This window comes from Diaphorina citri, unplaced genomic scaffold (assembly GCF_000475195.1).
Source record: "Diaphorina citri unplaced genomic scaffold, Diaci psyllid genome assembly version 1.1 scaffold599, whole genome shotgun sequence".
NCBI lineage: Eukaryota > Metazoa > Arthropoda > Insecta > Hemiptera > Psyllidae > Diaphorina > Diaphorina citri.
Genome location: NW_007378033.1, coordinates 68,103 through 87,174, shown reverse-complemented (window position 1 = coordinate 87,174; position 19,072 = coordinate 68,103). Strand labels below are relative to the sequence as shown.

The window sequence follows — 19,072 nt, the reverse complement described above, 5'->3', positions numbered from 1 at the left end:
AACAATTGGTTTCTGGTACAATGTAATTATCCGATGCATTCCAATCCTATTCGTGCTTCCTCCGCTCTGGTTACAAAATATATTTGGAAACCGATTAGGTACCTATAACAAATTAGAAACAAATTGTACAATTTATTTTGTACGAACATTATTATATTTATCTCTAGTGCCTCAGTGCCTCACTTATTCATGTTAATGTTAATACACCTACTAACATAGGTAGGTACCTACTATTCCTACAGTAGGTAATTTACATAATAATGAATATGGAACAAGATAGTTTTAGGTTCTTATTCCTGTGGAGTAGAAGCACTTTTGTTTATAGGTAGGTATAGGTAATGTTTCGAATAGGTAGGTACATCATCCTTTTGAATAAGTAGGTACTCTACTACTCTAGGTACGGGTATTTCCTATGGGCTATGGATACCCTATAATCTGTGATTTCATTACTTCTGAGATCTTGTTTGAGATTCAAGATATCATTCATGTTTGATAGTCCTGCTACAAATAGAGAGAAGGCTTTGTGCTTATTTCCCATCACCGTGGTCCAATGATACCCAAACACTTTCAGTTTGATAAGCCATGGTTATACATACCTATGACTCGCTGTTTCGCTGTAATAACGAGTATCCAAGTGACCTTGGTCAATAAGACTACATGGTTATACATACCTATGACTCGCTGTTTCGCTGTAATAACGAGTATCCAAGTGACCTTGGTCAATAAGACATCGACAAATTTTACTAGTTGATCCGCGTTACAAGATAGATTCACAAATTTATTTGCAAAATCCTAGTGATGTTCCTTTAAAATCTCCTCTCCCACTTATTTCTGAGTATATTTTACTTTATAGTTCGACTAGTCAGTCTAGCCACGTCCAATCTACACACCTCTCTCACATTCTTGCCTCTCAATTCCTAATACCCACCATTCGATATTTATGTAAGACGGTGTCTGATCCGATATCCAATATATTGATGGGAAAGTTGAGAAGCCCTCACATAGTTTAGCGAGAGATATTTTGGCGCTATGTTTTTGCATCATAACTTTCATCGCTCACTAATCTGACGTGTGTAGGCACATACTTGATCTACGTAGCACGTAGTAACCACGTAATACTACCTATGTTTGGAACATTTTGAGCTGAAATATTTTTTTGTATGGCGCTCACGCTTTGCTTTCTTTTTCAATAACAACTCTATCGGTTTGTCGACTTCCCGAATGTCTTCTAGAACGTGAATACCAGCTCACTTTCCCTAACAACTTTTGCGCTTTAATGTTGCTAGATTTTTTGGTTTCTTGGGGTGCGGTACCTCTTGTTGATTTATCCGCAATCAAATATCTACTAGGAATGGCACTACTAGACCACTACGGAAAGAAATATACCTACCAGAACCAGAAACTACCAGAAACCTACCAGAAACCAGAAACACCTACCAGAAACCAGAAACAAATCCATGGAGGTTACTGGCAAACTGGCTTTAAAATACAAACAAAACCTTCTCCTCGTGATCTGGCGTCTAGCTCTAGTACCTTATTACCTATTTCTAATTTCCCATAGATCCCGTTTCTTGGATTTTATTGGAGTACATAGTTACCTATATCAACTTTAAAACCTAGTTCCCTAATTGCTTCTACGAGGTTGAGGCTAAATCCTAAATCATGGTTCCAAAGTTTCTGAAATCGCAGGATATTAATTTTAATTAAATAATAACATGTTATAAGTTTCTAGGTATAAGTACAGGCGGTAAAATTTATTTTTGCAAGGATCCCTCTTCTCGAATATTGTGCCCCCCTACTCAACAATTTAACCCTTGAGCAGTCTACTAAGCTGCAAAGAGCGCAGAACTGCTGCGTTCGATACATCTATAAGGTGAGACGATATGAACACATCACACCCTACTACAACCGAGCCCAACTTCTCAGGATTGAGCCTAGGAGGAAAATCCTAACTCTCTGTCTCCTATTCAAAGTCCTTACTTCCCAAACCCCCCTTTTACAATGAAAATGGAGTTAACTTAAAAGGGTATGAATTCATCTGCATTACATTTAATTATCTGAGAAATAAGGAGAATACTAAACTTTTACAATGAAAATGGAGTTAACTTAAAAGGGTATGAATTCATCTGCATTACATTTAATTATCTGAGAAATAAGGAGAATACTAAAGCTCAACATTACTTACCGATCAAATATTATTATTTATTTTCAATTTTAGCTATGTATGTACGGAATAAAAAATCCAACTTGCTATTATAACTGATGGTAGGATTGTAGAGTGAAAAATATCCGTGGTTTTCGTTGTGGTTATCCGGTGTTGATGCAATCAACTCGATATCATTTGCAGACGAATCGAGGAATGCTCAATATATTCTTTAGTTCGACCAATACGACCACGTTATTTGCAATACGTTGATTACCCTCACCTTATCGCATTAAATATCCGTGGTTTTCGTTGTGGTTATCCGGTGTTGATGCAATCAACTCGATATCATTTGCAGACGAATCGAGGAATGCTCAATATAATTCTTTAGTTCGACCAATACGACCACGTTATTTGCAATACGTTGATTACCCTCACCTTATCGCATAGCATCGAATGACTCTTTTTGGACTGGGAAGAGTGGAAAGTGTTTACTGGATTTGATTCGGCTAGATATCAATGATATAACTGTTAATATACGAGACACGATTAATGAAACAAAAACCTACAGCCAAAATAATGCAAAAATAAATACAAGGTGGTTCTTACAATTCATACGACTTGGATGGTAGGTACTGAAAATATCATTTGATACGTTTATACTACATACTTTATATTGTTTATTTATACTTTATAAGTTATAACTTTAGAGCCAAGTTTAATGTCACACATTCGACTCAAAGTGACTACTAGGAAAGGGACATTCGACTTAGAAAATAAACATGTAAACTAAAACTTGGATGGTAGGTACTGAAAATATCATTTGATACGTTTATACTACATACTTTATATTGTTTATTTATACTTTATAAGTTATAACTTTACAGTCAAGTTTAATGTCACACATTTGACTCAAAGTGACTACTAGGAAAGGGACATTCGACTTAGAAAATAAACAATGTTCATGTAAACTAAAATAAACAATGTTTATGTAGAACATTCGAGTGCACATATGTTTCGGTTTATAATATTACAAACTAAAAGAGAAAAATCAGGAGACTACCTACTGTTTGGCATGCAAAATGGGTTTTCCTATATGTTTCATTTAAAAACGGTAACTTAAATGTTTGTACAAAAATAATATAAAATAAATAGTAAACATAAATTAATAGTTAAGCATACGATAATAGATATACGTACAGACAACATGAAGAGATGACATTTAAAACAAGAAGGAAAGAGCCTGAAAAAGTGTACAAAGTATTCCAATGCTCATAAACATAAATTAATAGTTAAGCATACGATAATAGATATACGTACAGACAACATGAAGAGATGACATTTAAAACAAGAAGGAAAGAGCTTGAAAAAGTGTACAAAGTATTCCAATGCTCGAAGAGGAATGTGAGAAAGAATTATTTGAAGAACTACGGTTTTCGAGTATTTTGTAAATGCGCTTAACTATAACTTGTTTGATATTGGGATGTTATGAGTGATAACACTGAAACAGAATTTTTACTTTCTATTACCATTAACAACATCTACAGGGAATCTACACAAGATAATGCGAATATATTGCAATCGGTCTTTTTTTTACTATTATTATTTTCACTAAGAGTAAGTTATGTAAATATCAAGTTTGCTCACACGACAAGCGATCTTTTCATCTCTACTAAAATTTTCGCCAAACAAATAATATAAAATAAATAGTAAACATAAATTAATAGTTAAGCATACGATAATAGATATACGTACAGACAACATGAAGAGATGACATTGAAAACAAGAAGGAAAGAGCTTGAAAAAGTGTACAAAGTATTCCAATGCTCGAAGAGGAATGTGAGAAAGAATTTGAAGAACTACGGTTTTCGAGTATTTTGTAAATGCGCTTAACTATAACTTGTTTGATATTGGGGGACTAAACATTACCTTGATTTAACTCGAAGAAAAAGAACACTGGATATACAATTAAAGCTGTTAGAAGTGATAACACTGAAACAGAATCAAGAACGGAGAAAACCTGTTAGTCTATCAATCAAGTACAGAATTTATCATAGCTTTTTTTTTAATGATGATTTGTTATCTAATAGAGGGAACTGTAACAAGTCAACAACGAGGGTCTTGTCGTCCCGAAATGGAGGAAAAAATTGAAATAAAATAAATCATACAGCAAATAAACGAAAGAATAAATTAGTGCTTTCAGTAACTACAAATGAAAGACTATGATCAGTATGCACAGAGAATGATGCAATTTAGTTTCAGATCATGTAGGTAGACGAGATTTTCTTGATACGTATCAATTTTATTACTTCTTTATTTCCAGCAAAAATAAAATAATAAGAGGGTAGAAATTTGAAGAGCATAGTGCTACATCATCAATTAATTAAAAATTTAATATCTTGCGAAAGAGCAGCATTAGGTCAATTTGATAAGTGTATGTAAGTACTACTTTATCGCATATTCGTATGGCCGAATTCTATCTCAGATATTCTTGTGGTAGGTATTTATGACCCAAAGAATATCAAAGCCACTCTGTTTCAGATTAATTTTATATGTAAATAAGTAATATTAGGTGGGTACTTTTCCTAACCCAAACAAGGTTTTTCGATGTCTCCAAACAGTCGGTGTCAAGATACGTTAAGCAACCTAATCAACCTGAAAGTGTAGGCGTAGGAAAAACTGAAGAATCCAAGTTACCCAAAGTCTTGTTTGTTTGTGGTTATCTGATGTAGCTCTATATTAATATCACCACTTTGCTAGGTTAATATTAATCTATCCACCCATGTCATTTTCTTGGAAAGATACGTTAAGCAACCTAATCAACCTGAAAGTGTAGGCGTAGGAAAAACTGAAGAATCCAAGTTACCCAAAGTCTTGTTTGTTTGTAGTTATCTGATGTAGCTCTAAATTAATATCACCACTTTGCTAGGTTAATATTAATCTATCCACCCATGTCGTTTTCTTGGACAAGGTGGTTCAAAACTTGGAAGTTAATGTACGAGTAGCACAAAAAGACCTCCTTTTCCTTTCAGGTTGTTATAAAAGTAAATTGTTTGTGCCAATACTTTTACAATAGCTGCTACCTGCATTAAAAAGGAAATTTTCGAACACAAATAGTTAAACTATAAATTGTACGAGTAGCACAAAAAGACCTCCTTTTCCTTTCAGGTTGTTATAAAAGTAAATTGTTTGTGCCAATACTTTTACAATAGCTGCTACTTGCATTAAAAAGGAAATTTTCGAACACAAATAGTTAAACTATAAATATTCTTCGTTAATTGAAAGATGATCTTGAATGATAAAGCTGCATTCTTGTTTTCAGCCTGGGTTTCTCTTAAATTCTTCAGTCTTGGATTATTAGCATTATGAGCATGATTCATTGCCTTCATTCAGGCACATGTCGCATAAGTGTTTCCCTTTTCATAGCTTTGCAGCTTGAAAGAATAGACGAGGTTCATGGATTTTTGGCTTGTTTTTTGGTGGTACCTGTATCTCAAGATAGTATTCCTCATGGGAGGGACTTTTGGAGTCAAAGAAGACAATACCTTAACCTCTATACTCGTATTATAACGTAGGATCTCAAGATAGTATTCCTCATGGGAGGGACTTTTGGAGTCAAAGAAGACAATACCTTAACCTCTATACTCGTATTATAACGTAGGTACCTCCCTACGAATGACTGAAGGTTCTGATAATCCGCATTAGGAATAGTGCTACTCTTATTTCAAAACTGTTGTCAATCTCCCCTACAGATCTCTCCCTTAAGTAGTTGCGACCTTGGCTTATAATCTGATATAACATCTCTAGATTCTGTAGGTACCAACCTACCAACTTGGGATTTTTGGCGGTTTTCGGTGTAATTTAACAATATCTCGAGAACGGTATAAGCTAGAGACTTGAAATTTGGTATGTAGTTCGCACCTGTGACAAGGATGCAACACAAAATGTTTGGTTGAGATGGTTGCTGCGCTTCGCGGTATTTTGACCGCTTTGGACAGATTTCGACCGTTTTTTTGGCGGTTTTCAGCTATAGCGACAAAACGGTTAGAGATGTTGTAAAAGTTAGGGTAAAAGAACACAAATAAGCATCATTCAATAGGATAAGGAAAGTCGTGTGATGTTCACACGAGATTTTTTTGCTGCCACATTGTTCTGGACCCACTATAGACTAATCGCGTTCAGAATATCTCGAGAACGGTATAAGCTAGAGACTTGAAATTTGGTATGTAGTTCACAAATGTGACAAGGACGCAACACAAAACGTTTGGTTGAGATGGTTGCTGCGCTTCGCGGTATTTTGACCGCTTTGGACAGATTTCGACCGTTTTTTTGGCGGTTTTCAGCTATAGCGACAAAACGGTTAGAGATGTTGTAAAAGTTAGGGTAAAAGAACACAAATAAGCATCATTCAATAGGATAAGGAAAGTCGTGTGATGTTCACACCAGATTTTTTAATGGTTGGTAGTGTGAAGACTGAAGATTTCACTCGAGTTCCTACAATATGAACGATTTGTCATTAGTTGTGTGTGTAATTTGTATTATCTTCTAATGCTACCCTGCATGAGATGTTTAGGAATTTCGTCATAATGACTGCATATACAATGTATATTATACATTGTGGTGGTACAATGTAATTATCCGATGCATTCCAATCCTATTCGTGCTTCCTCCGCTCTGGTTACAAAATATATTTGGAAACCGATTAGGTAGGTACCTACATATAACAAATTAGAAACAAATTGTACAATTTATTTTGTACGAACATTATTATATTTATCCCTAGTGCCTCACATATTCATGTTAATGTTAATAGACCTACTAACATAGGTAGGTACCTACTATTCCTGCAGTAGGTAATTTACATAATGATGAATATGAAACAAGATAGTTATTAGGTTCTTATTCCTGTGGAGTAGAAGCACTTCGTTTATGAAAACGTATAGGTAGTAGGTACCTGTAATGTTTCGAATAGGTACATCATCCTTTGAAGAATAAGTAGGTAGGTACGGGTATTTCCTATGGGTACCCTATAATCTGTGATTTCATTATTGTTAGATCTTGTTTTAGAAATCCAAGATATCATTCATTTGGTAACAGAATGGCCCGGTAATCTTCCACTCATGTTATTTAGAATATGGGTAGATATTTCCTACTGGGTGAATTGAAAGCCGAACTTATCCTACCTGCAATATAGGTACAAGGAGATATTTATCTAATTCAGTAAAACTTATTTGGTAACAGAATGGCCCGGTAATCTTCCACTCATGTTATTTAGAATATGGGTGGATATTTCCTACTGGGTGAATTGAAAGCCGAACGTATCCTAACTGCAATATAGGTAGAAGTATGACACCCGTTATCATGTTTTCAGCTATTGGTCTACCAGCTATCAGACATGTACGTCACGTGAAGTCATGAGGAGTCAGAAATATGTAGTTCAAAGTTTTTCCCATAATATTAAATACGACTCGGATACCTACTCGTACATTAGGTAGGTACCTACATTCACTTATGAAGTTGTGAGTTATCTTGAGAAATAAAGTAGTTCAAGGGGAAAAGGGACTTTTCAGTCCTATCCCAGCAGGATAAACAAGGTATATTCTATTCTATTCTATTCTATTCTATTCTATTCTATTCTAAAAGAAAAAGAGGACCTTGTCTATTGGATCCAACTTTCAATGCAACAGCCAATAGGTCTAGAGTCTAGATCATATTGAACGTATTACATTACCGTTATTGGTCATTATATTAACTGCTATGTTTACTGTGGATAGTTATTTATTACATTCTACACAGTAATACCTGTACTTATCAGACTAGGTAAGTATAAGTAGATAGATTGGAATTGACTTACATGAGATGGATGGTGAATAGATCCAGTCAATGACTTTAGCATGACCTTTATGGGATCAAGTAATGATTTAACCTTGAGAAGATCTGAAAACGATTGTAATTTTGCTTGAGTACATAGTGATTGGTGATGTCTGTGATTTGGTAACAGAATGGCCCGGTAATCTTCCACTCATGTTATTTAGAATATGGGTGGATATTTCCTACTGGGTGGATTGAAAGCCGAACTTATCCTACCTGCAATATAGGTACAAGGCAAATGTAATAGAAAGTCGTGTGATGTTCACACCAGATTTTTTTTAGACGATTTAGAGTCTAATCTTTAGACTTGTTTTAGTTTAGACTTTAGACTTTTTGGAGAGTCTTCTTAACATCATTACTGGCCCCGGCAAATTGTTCAAATGGTCTTTATCTCGTCAACACTGATTACCAATTGCCCAATGTTTATTCATCAACTTTGGCAGAATGATCATAATGAATCAGTCAAGCTAGATTTACATCGTGTCCGTGGGGATGTCACAACATCTTGGCATTATCAAGTTGTCATGATATTGGGGCAAGTTGTAGAGTTGGAAATTTTGTTCTCTTCTTTTTTCATAGAGGTTTAGAGCGGGGTTTACCAAATCAGAATTGAGATCAATTTAAGATTTAGCTCTATACTTCATAGGTACCCGGTTTAATCCAGTTTTTTTACTTTCTATTTCTTTTCAAATACCTACGTATTCTGCAAATGTAATAGAAAGTCGTGTGATGTTCACACCAGATTTTTTTTAGACGATTTAGAGTCTAATCTTTAGACTTGTTTTAGTTTAGACTTTAGACTTTTTGGAGAGTCTTCTTAACATCATTACTGGCCCCGGCAAATTGTTCAAATGGTCTTTATCTCGTCAACACTGATTACCAATTGCCCAATGTTTATTCATCAACTTTGGCAGAATGATCATAATGAATCAGTCAAGCTAGATTTACATCGTGTCCGTGGGGATGTCACAACATCTTAGCATTATCAACTAGTCATGATATTGGGGCAAGTTGTAGAGTTGGAAATTTTGTTCTCTTCTTGTTTGATAGAGGTTTAGAGCGAGGTTTACCAAATCAGAATTGAGATCAATTTAAGATTTAGTTCTATACTTCATAGGTACCCGGTTTAATCCAGAATTGAAGCCAAAGTCGACTTCATAAAACGCCGTCTTCCTTTTCAAGTAAAGGCCCGTTCCCATTGGTCATTCAGAAAAATATCGCGTCGTGCGTAAGTGGGAACACTCTCATTTAAATTACATAACCTACAGGACGTTCGGGAAAAAAAGAAAAAAAATCGGATGAAACTCACGGCAAGTGTGGGAATGGGCCTTAAGGCAGAGCATTCCTTTTCAAGTAACTAGTCCCATAGGATTCTGTTTTAAACAACTGGTCACATCGGTGTTGTGAAATAAGTCCACCTCGACGCAACAGGTGATTAATCTTCCACCGACTGCCTGCGGTGTCAGGATCGTTCACAGCGTTGGTCCTGTGACAAGTCTTGTGTTTCTTTGCCTCCAAACAACATTGATTGCAACAGCATAGCTATACAGAATGTTAGATAGAGCTTCATAACTGAGAGCTCCGTGAGGTACACTTGCTAATAATTTGTTTTTAGAACGCGTTGGGCCCAAAATTGACTATCAAAGAAAGCAATGCGAAAAAGATTTTCATTTAGGTTCTTATCTCAAAAAGTAATCAAGTATTTCCAGAAGAAGATACATACACAAAAGATCTAACGCTAACCGATTTTATCCTAAACCATTTTATCAGATCAATTTAAGATTTAGCTCTATACTTCATAGGTACCCGGTTTAATCCAGAATTGAAGCCAAAGTTGACTTCGTAAAACGCCGTCTTCCTTTTCAAGTAAAGGCCCGTTCCCATTGATCATTCAGAAAAATATCGTGTCGTTCAGAAAAATATCGGAACACTCTCATTTAAATTACATAACCTACCGGACGTTCGGAAAAAAATCGGATGAAACTCACGGCAAGTGGGAATGGGCCTTAAGACAGAGCGTTCCTTTTCAAGTAACTGGTCCCATAGGATTCTGTTTTAAACAACTGGTCACATCGGTGTTGTGAAATAAGTCCACCTCGACGCAACAGGTGATTAATCTTCCACCGACTGCCTGCGGTGTCAGGATCGTTCACAGCGTTGGTCCTGTGACAAGTCTTGTGTTTCTTTGCCTCTAAACAACATTAATTGCAACAGCATAGCTATACAGAATGTTAGAAGATAGAGCTTCATAACTGAGAGCTCCGTGAGGTACACTTGCTAATAATTTGTTTTTAGGACGCGTTGGGCCCAAAATTGACTATCAAAGAAAGCAATGCGAAAAAGATTTTCATTTAGGTTCTTATTTCAAAAAGTAATCAAGTATTTCCAGAAGAAGATACACAAAAGCTCTAACGCTAACCGATTTTATCCTAAACCATTTTATCTAATAATGATCCAGCAATTATAGCATACCTAGAATTTTTCCTTCTTTTCTTATTCAACCACTTAAATGCACTAAAGCGCAAACACTTGGTTACCAGCTCTAAAGGACAAGACCTTACTTATCCCTTAAGTACTCGTACCGTACCCGTGGATTATTTCAAATTACATTTGGTAGGTAGGTACCTAAGTTATTATCTAAAGAATTTGGTGACAAGATTGTACAAAATTTCGTATTGAACTTCTTAGGAAGGAATGAAACTCATTTGTGACTAATAAAATTGGAAGACTATGATCAAATATAAACATGGGAGCCCAGGAACATAAGATCTAGACTAGCCATAATAGGCTGAGGAGAAATCACCTTCAATCTATCACTATGGGAAATTCAAGGCAAAACATCCTATTGGAACTTCAATGAATGAAGAAAACTCTTTCTAAAGAACGAAACAGTTATGAGTTGGATCATGTCTCAGGGTCTATTGTGAAGATATCTATTGATCAGTAAGATCTAATCTACCAGGAGATCCATGTGTGGCGGCAGGTCTTCATGATATCTATTCCATTTATCTCATTAGAAATTCTAGTCATCACAATCAAAAAGATGAGATAGCTCTCGAGATTAAATGAAATGCTTGCCTTTACATATTTTATACAAGATTACTGGCAACATACTTAGGTACTTCATTTATAGATTATATTAATTTTAGAATTGTTTCTTTTTTTAGAGATTTATTAAATTATTTGCCTTTTATTTTCTGTTCACAGATTTGCAATCATCAGGACAAAGAAAGAGACAAGATGAAGACAAGAGTGACTCCAAGAACATTAACTGTTACAACTTGAAGCAACAAATGGTTGTCAGGAAGACACCCACGAGATCTTCTCAATATTATACCAGCCATATTAGACAGTCATCATCCACCAAACAGAAAGCTTTGCTTGCAGAAAAAAGAAATCCTCTGTTAGAAAAAGTTAAGAATACGAAGTTGACATGTTTCAAAGCAAACAATATCTACAGTAATGTCAACAATGGTATAATTGACTCGACGAGCCTCACTGATAAAAGCATCTCTGTAGATTGTTTGAATGAATCAATTACAGAAAGTGACACCAGTACTTTATTCAAAAGATCAAAATCAAATGACAATGTCATCTATAGTCATACGAGTAATGATGAGAATGAATGGGGTCCTAGCAATGCGAAAGACAATCAAGATCAATGGCCCAGTAGAGATGCTACGGGTGATAAAAATACTTGTATCGATAGGATCAAAGCCATATCTGACAAATATTTCAAATCCAACAAAATCATAGTCAAATTGTACAGTAATAATAAAAAGTCGACGACAAGAAGACAAAGGAGCTTTTCATTTGGTGCTTTACCAGGTTTAGATAATCTAAAAGATAATCCATTGTATAATGAGGAGGAGGATTATGATGATTCCGACTCTGGTATTGTAAACTCTTCCACCAATTCCTCAGTAGTTGATGACCACTATGACTTCAGAGCCACCAGGAAAGAGAATTGTAGGCGACTTTCATTTGACAGGACACAAATCATAAACAAATGTCTCCGGACTTCTTGTAATGATTCTTTCTCTAGTCTTCAGACGTGTTCGTCTCCTCAGTCATTACTTCTTCCCACGTTGGAATGTTCTGCATCCAAATGTGATAGCCCTACTATCTCGACAAGGTCAACTGTCACAAGTAATTCTGAAAAGCCATCGTTCTTGGACAAATTTAGAAATTCTCCATCAAAGTCTGAGAATGGTCAACTTCCAAATTTCCAAATCCAGTCTTACGGGTACGACAGTCCCATTTTATCGTCGAGATCTCAAAATTCCTCAATGATATCAGAAAAGTACAACTTGGACGTGCCAAACATATTCAATAGGAATTCAGGAAGTCAATCTTTATTAGAGATCCCCGCCTATCAAAACTCTTCGGATTATCATTCTATGATGGAGATATCTGAACTTTCTAGTGAAAACAGTGAAGACTCGCAAGAAGGCCAAACAATGGTGCGAGTGAATAGAAGAGATTTCAATGAAGAGTTGGGTATCTATATCGCAAAGATCAAAAATTCATCAGAAGGGAATATTGGAGGTTTCGTTGTTGCTCATATTGTGTCTGGAGGACTTGCAGAGAAGTAAGTAAAGTACAAGAGGTACCTTTTACAATGAAAATGGAGTTAACTTAAAAGGGTATGAATTCATCTGCATTACATTTAATTATCTGAGAAATAAGGAGAATACTAAAGCTCAACATTACTTACCGATCAAATATTATTATTTATTTTCAATTTTAGCTATGTATGTACGGAATAAAAAATCCAACTTGCTATTATAACTGATGGTAGGATTGTAGAGTGAAAAATATCCGTGGTTTTCGTTGTGGTTATCCGGTGTTGATGCAATCAACTCGATATCATTTGCAGACGAATCGAGGAATGCTCAATATAATTCTTTAGTTCGACCAATACGACCACGTTATTTGCAATACGTTGATTACCCTCACCTTATCGCATATTCGTATGGCCGAATTCTATCTCAGATATTCTTGTGGTAGGTATTTATGACCCAAAGAATATCAAAGCCACTCTGTTTCAGATTAATTTTATATGTAAATAAGTAATATTAGGTGGGTACTTTTCCTAACCCAAACAAGGTTTTTCGATGTCTCCAAACAGTCGGTGTCAAGATACGTTAAGCAACCTAATCAACCTGAAAGTGTAGGCGTAGGAAAAACTGAAGAATCCAAGTTACCCAAAGTCTTGTTTGTTTGTGGTTATCTGATGTAGCTCTATATTAATATCACCACTTTGCTAGGTTAATATTAATCTATCCACCCATGTCATTTTCTTGGACAAGGTGGTTCAAAACTTGGAAGTTAACAGAAATGGATAGTGTAATCACAATGGATTATTTGTTTTTCTGATTTAGTTTTGGTTTTCTTTTATTTCAGGGAAGGCTGTTTGGAACTAGGAGATGAGATTATAAGTGTCAACGGACAAAGGCTGCGAGGTCTCACAATGACTCAGGCCAAGAGTATCATATCAAGCGGGCCTTTGAATATGGACCTGCTGATATCCAGAACATCCCTGAAAAAATCAAACGCAGAAAATGAATACAATGAGAGTCATAGCAGAGAAAAGAAGAGTAAAGAGACACGGTTCTCGCTTGATAAACAAAATGACTTCGAGTCAAGCAACGAGCAAGATAAGAACAATCAGAAAAGACTTTTTCAAAAGAACTGCCATAGCATCAATAACAAATTACTGAGGAAAGCGATTATTAGTTATGCTGAGAAATCATCTCTGTCGTCATCAGGTACAGGATCCATATCAGGAGATGAGGAGGAGACTATAATATTAACCAGTACTTTATTAGTTATGCTGAGAAATCATCTCTGTCGTCATCAGGTACAGGATCCATATCAGGAGATGAGGAGGAGACTATATTAACCAGTACTAACTTCTGTACATTACCAAGGCGACCACGCTCTGCTATCTGCACATTCCATACAATAGTCTTTGAGAAAGGCCCTGGCAAGAAAGGCTTGGGATTCACAATCGTGGGTGGGAAGGATTCGCCACGAGGTGCCATAGGAATTTTCATCAAGAGCATCTTGGACAATGGACAAGCGGCTGAAGATGGGAGATTGAAAGAAGGTGAGATTTCTTGCTTTATAATTTTTTCAGACTTAATATCTGGAAGCTTACAGAAAGTCGAGGTTTTTTTTTAACCGAGGTAGGTATCCGAACCTCGGGCCAAAGTCTCAGAAAACCAGGCGAAATGGCTTCCCGGCGAATCCGCACATGTAGGTACATAAAAGCACTGTAACTATAACTACACTCCCCGTTATAAAATTACCTCGGCTCATATATTCTTTTACGTCTAAGTTCCCAGTTCGTGGTAGTCCACAGACAAACCAATTTCCAAACCACTAAACTGACATATACACAGGCATATCTATCACGTAGGTTAGAAATTATTTCTTTTCTCAAGGAAAAAAAAAATCGTCATTTTATTAATTATTCAAAAAGTTTAAATATGACACCCGTTATCATGTTTTCAGCTATTGGTCTACCAGCTATCAGACATGTACGTCATGTGAAGTCATGAGGAGTCAGAAATAATATGTAGTTCAAAGTTTTTCCCATAATATCGTAGGTTACGTCACGTGACGTGATAGTAGTGTGGCTGTCCTGAACGAGATCACCTACAATATTATGGGAAAACTTTGAACTACATCTTTCTGACTACCCATGACTTCAAATGACGTGATGATGGTGTGTTTCTACCTTAAGTGTTTCGGTGAAAACAAGAGTGTCCGACAATTTTTCGACTCAGTGATTGACTTACACCTTGATAATGGTATAAGTTTCCTAGTTTCCTGATTGTCTAGTGTCCTCTCTAGAGAGATTGCTCTGTTGTTTAGGACATCCGGATTCCGGGTTGCATATACATAGAGTTCAGACAATTCTCAAGTTGCCAGTTTCAACAGACACATTCCACATGTCAGATATCTAAGAGAAAGAGTGAAAATGTTTTTCTCGTTTTAATGGAGATAAGAGATTTCTAGACCCTAGTAAAATCATTTATACGAGTATGCGATTGGAGTACTTTCAAACCTATAAGTAGGAATGTAAGGTGAGGTAACGTCAAAACAATCAAATCAAGTAAACAAAGTAGATACTTGAACTACTTTATTTCTTAACCCAGGCTGAAAACAAGAATGCAGCTTTATCATTCAAGATCATCTTTCAATTAACGAAGAAACAACATCACGTACCCAACATACCTGAGAGTGACGGAGATTGAGAAGAAGTTTTTACATTTTCGTGAGGTAGAGGTAGAAAATTTAGGCTATTCAGATTTAGAGGATAAATCTATGGAGTATCCCAAGTTGGTAGGTTGGTACCTACAGAATCTAGAGATGTTATATCAGATTATAAGCCAAGGTCGCAACTGCGTAAGGGAGAGATCTGTAGGGGAGATTGACAACAGTTTTGAAATAAGAGTAGCCACTATTCCTAATGCGGATTATCAGAACCTTCAGTCACTCGTAGGGATCACGCATATCAGTGAAATAATCTACGTAAGGGAGAGATCTGTAGGGGAGATTGACAACAGTTTTGAAATAAGAGTAGCACTATTCCTAATGCGGATTATCAGAACCTTCAGTCATTCGTAGGGATCACGCATATCAGCGAAATAATCTACGGGTACGGTACGAGTACTTAAGGGATAAGTAATGTCTTGTCTTTGCAAGTTGCAAGTCCTGTGTAAGATGTGTTGCAAGTAGCAAGTCCTGGTGCAATCTAGATCAAGACAATCTTCAAGTCCGTAATGGAATCTCGAGTCTATTCTAAACGTGCGTCTACACTGATGGACCGAAGTCGATCGACAACTCATTTAAAGTTGTGCCCAAATATAGTCGATCGATATGAAGAGTACGGTTTCATTCGACATCGATCGACGGCGTCGACTCTGTGTGGACCAAACTTCAAGTAGATCAAAGGATTTTGGTGGAACGGAAAAGTTAATGGTGTGGACGTGTTTCAGTCGCTGTCGATCGGCAATAATATCGACTCTGCTTGAGGATCAAATCTGTAGCTCATCACACCATAAGAGGTAATGTGCCTTTTGGTGGGAAGCTGGTAATTACCTACTTTGGTCGGAATGAAGCATTCAAGAATATGGACTCTGCTTGAGGATGAAATCTGTAGCTCATCACACCATAAGAGGTAATGTGTCTTTTGGTGGGAAGCTGGTAATTACTTTGGTCGGAATGAAGCGTTAGTCTTCGTCTACTAGCCATGGGTCTTTTTGTTATTTTGGTCTTTGGACAACTCTCACAGACGGTTTTATCGCTTGTGCAATACTTATCGATGTACCAAGCCTCTAAACCTTACCCTTACCTTATATTTCAAATGTAACACTCTCATACAAGTCAGCTTTGAATAATGCCATGTTAGGCGATCACTAACAAATTCAACTTATGGGAAAAGGGTTGGTATTAATTTCTTTGATTTTGGTATGCAGGTGACACTAATAAAAACATCACTCAACACGGTTTTATGTGTTTGAGATGCCTATAAAAGTAAAAGAAGTGACAGCATGGTGTCCTTGTCCAATAGATGAAACTGAAAGAATAATGAAATTGTTCCCGCGGGTTTATTGAAATTCCCGGGCGTTAGAATAATTATGTAGATACACCGTGTTTATACTGAGGAATAAGAAATATTATCTTTGTAGTAAAAGAAGTGACAGCATGGTGTCCTTGTCCAATAGATGAAACTGAAAGAATAATGAAATTGTTCCCGCGGGTTTATGGAAATTCCCGAGCGTTAGAATAATTATGTAGATACACCGTGTTTATACTGAGGAATAAGAAATATTATCTTTGAAACCAAAAGGTAAATGTAGTGGTCTGGTTTGTTTACCATTAGGATTAGGTTCGTTAACCACACCAAGATGTACGAGTAAGTCAATGCATTAGTAAGTTAACAAATCAAACCTAGGTAAAAAAATACCTCATTCTATGAAGAAGAATCTCAGGTTTCAAGTTGATAAATAATAAAAAAAAAATATAGCTTTTTTAATTGAACATGTTATTTATTTGATCGTGTTTGCTTTTCCACATACATATATGTGAAAATATGTAAAGAAGTGAGAATTTATTGTCGGTATAAACTAAGGTGGAGACGTTTTCTCAAATATTATAAGGATAGGTATATTGGTCGTAAATTCACTCTATCATAGTTTCATAATAAACGTAGATCACAAGTTAATAGTCTAGAAGTATATATATGACATCTTCTTCACCAAATCGTGTGATTTAGGTACCTAGATGTGGTGTTTCAAAGTTGTCTTATACCCACTGAGATGTTTTTTTATAGGTAGGTACCTCACTTCTAACTTTTTGTAATATTCTTCAATATTGCCGGTATAGCTATAGGTTGGACAACATGCCAGAATTCAAGTTCATAACATGGCTAGGTATGCATGTAGTAGGCAAATTTATTATAATAAATTTGTTCGGATTCGGTAATACGTTCGGATTCGGAAACATGTGTGAACAATTGAAGGCTAGGTATGCATGTAGTAGGCAAATTTATTATAATAAATTTGTTCGGATTCGGTAATACGTTCGGATTCGGAAACATGTGTGAACACTTGAACATCAGTGACAATTATTTAGGTAGTATTAATGCTGAGTATATATTTTTCAACAATTTCTCTACCTCGAAAAAGAATAATTAGGTAGGTATCAGTAGATCTGTACAAAGGTCTCGTAAATACTGTCGAGCATCAGTTGCACTCAACACACTGATTCGACTTTTTAAACGGATACAAACTTCGCGATGACCATTTGACCACTGATAATGTGCTGGCTTCCTGTTTATTGCATTATCCAGTGTTATGGCAACTATAGGTACACTTATGTAACCTAATATGTTTTAAACGGATACAAACTTCGCGATGACCATTTGACCACTGATAATGTGCTGGCTTCCTGTTTATTGCATTATCCAGTGTTATGGCATTATCCAGTGTTATAGGTACACTTATGTAACCTAATATATTCAAGCTTTTTATCACAAGTAGGAATTAATCTTCCATAATAAAAAAAGAAAATGTACAAGCTTTATAATATCTCGCACTTGGGTACAAATCGGTATTCAAACTTGAACCCCTGGGCTGTACAGACTGGTTTCTGCCTAACTGCTACAACAAATACCTCTCCTCAGTATTTACATATTACATCACTTGGGTACAAATCGGTATTCAAACTTGAACCCCTGGGCTGTACAGACTGGTTTCTGCCTAACTGCTACAACAAATACCTCTGCTCAATATTTACATATTACATTCAAAGGTATGTTGAGTATCTTATTTGCTTCAATAAAACCACTACCTACACTTGGGTACAAATCGGTATTCAAACTTGAACCCCTGGGCTGTACAGACTGGTTTCTGCCTAACTGCTACAACAAATACCTCTGCTCAGTATTTACATATTACATTCAAAGGTATGTTGAGTATCTTATTTGCTTCAATAAAACCACTACCTATCGTACCTATAAAAGAAAAGATTTTATGTGAACTTAATTGGAAGTTTGAGCCACGGTAAAGCTCGTCTCATTACTAGAGTTGCTCAAATATTTCCAACATTAACCCCTCCATTCGCTGTCGTCTGATCTCTTTTGTTCATTCTCTTTTCTACGCTGTTAGAGGGTAAATTTTAAAGCTCTTAGGGTTAACTTTAAGTAAACCGATGAATGAAAGAGCACGAATTCCCAGGTATAGGTACATCAATAGTTCCCATCATTTTTGATCACTATAACAAGACACTATAACATTACGTATTAGATTATGATTTACAGGATCACAGGTCAAGCAGAATTTGCTACCAAAATCATGTCAATGGGTTAACAGAGCGAAATTATAGGTACACTTTTGCAGTTCATTGGTCTGACGACATCTTTATTACCTACATTGAAAATGACCGTGATCAAATAATCGATCTTGTGGACCAAACTTCAAGTAGGTCAAAGGCTTTTGGTTGAACGGAAAAGTTAATGGTGTGGACGAAGTGGACGTGTTTCAG

General features: G+C 36.1%; 1 protein-coding gene across 1 annotated transcript in view; it reads left to right on the top strand.

The window, feature by feature from the left end:
* Window positions 1-19,072, top strand: part of LOC103510431 — a 33,800-nt gene that overhangs the window by 11,321 nt on the left and 3,407 nt on the right. The window contains exons 2-4 of the mRNA XM_026824482.1: window positions 11,222-12,605; window positions 13,421-13,785; window positions 13,818-14,126. Coding sequence (XP_026680283.1) covers window positions 11,222-12,605; window positions 13,421-13,785; window positions 13,818-14,126 — 2,058 coding nt within the window. The remainder of the gene's footprint in view (window positions 1-11,221; window positions 12,606-13,420; window positions 13,786-13,817; window positions 14,127-19,072) is intronic.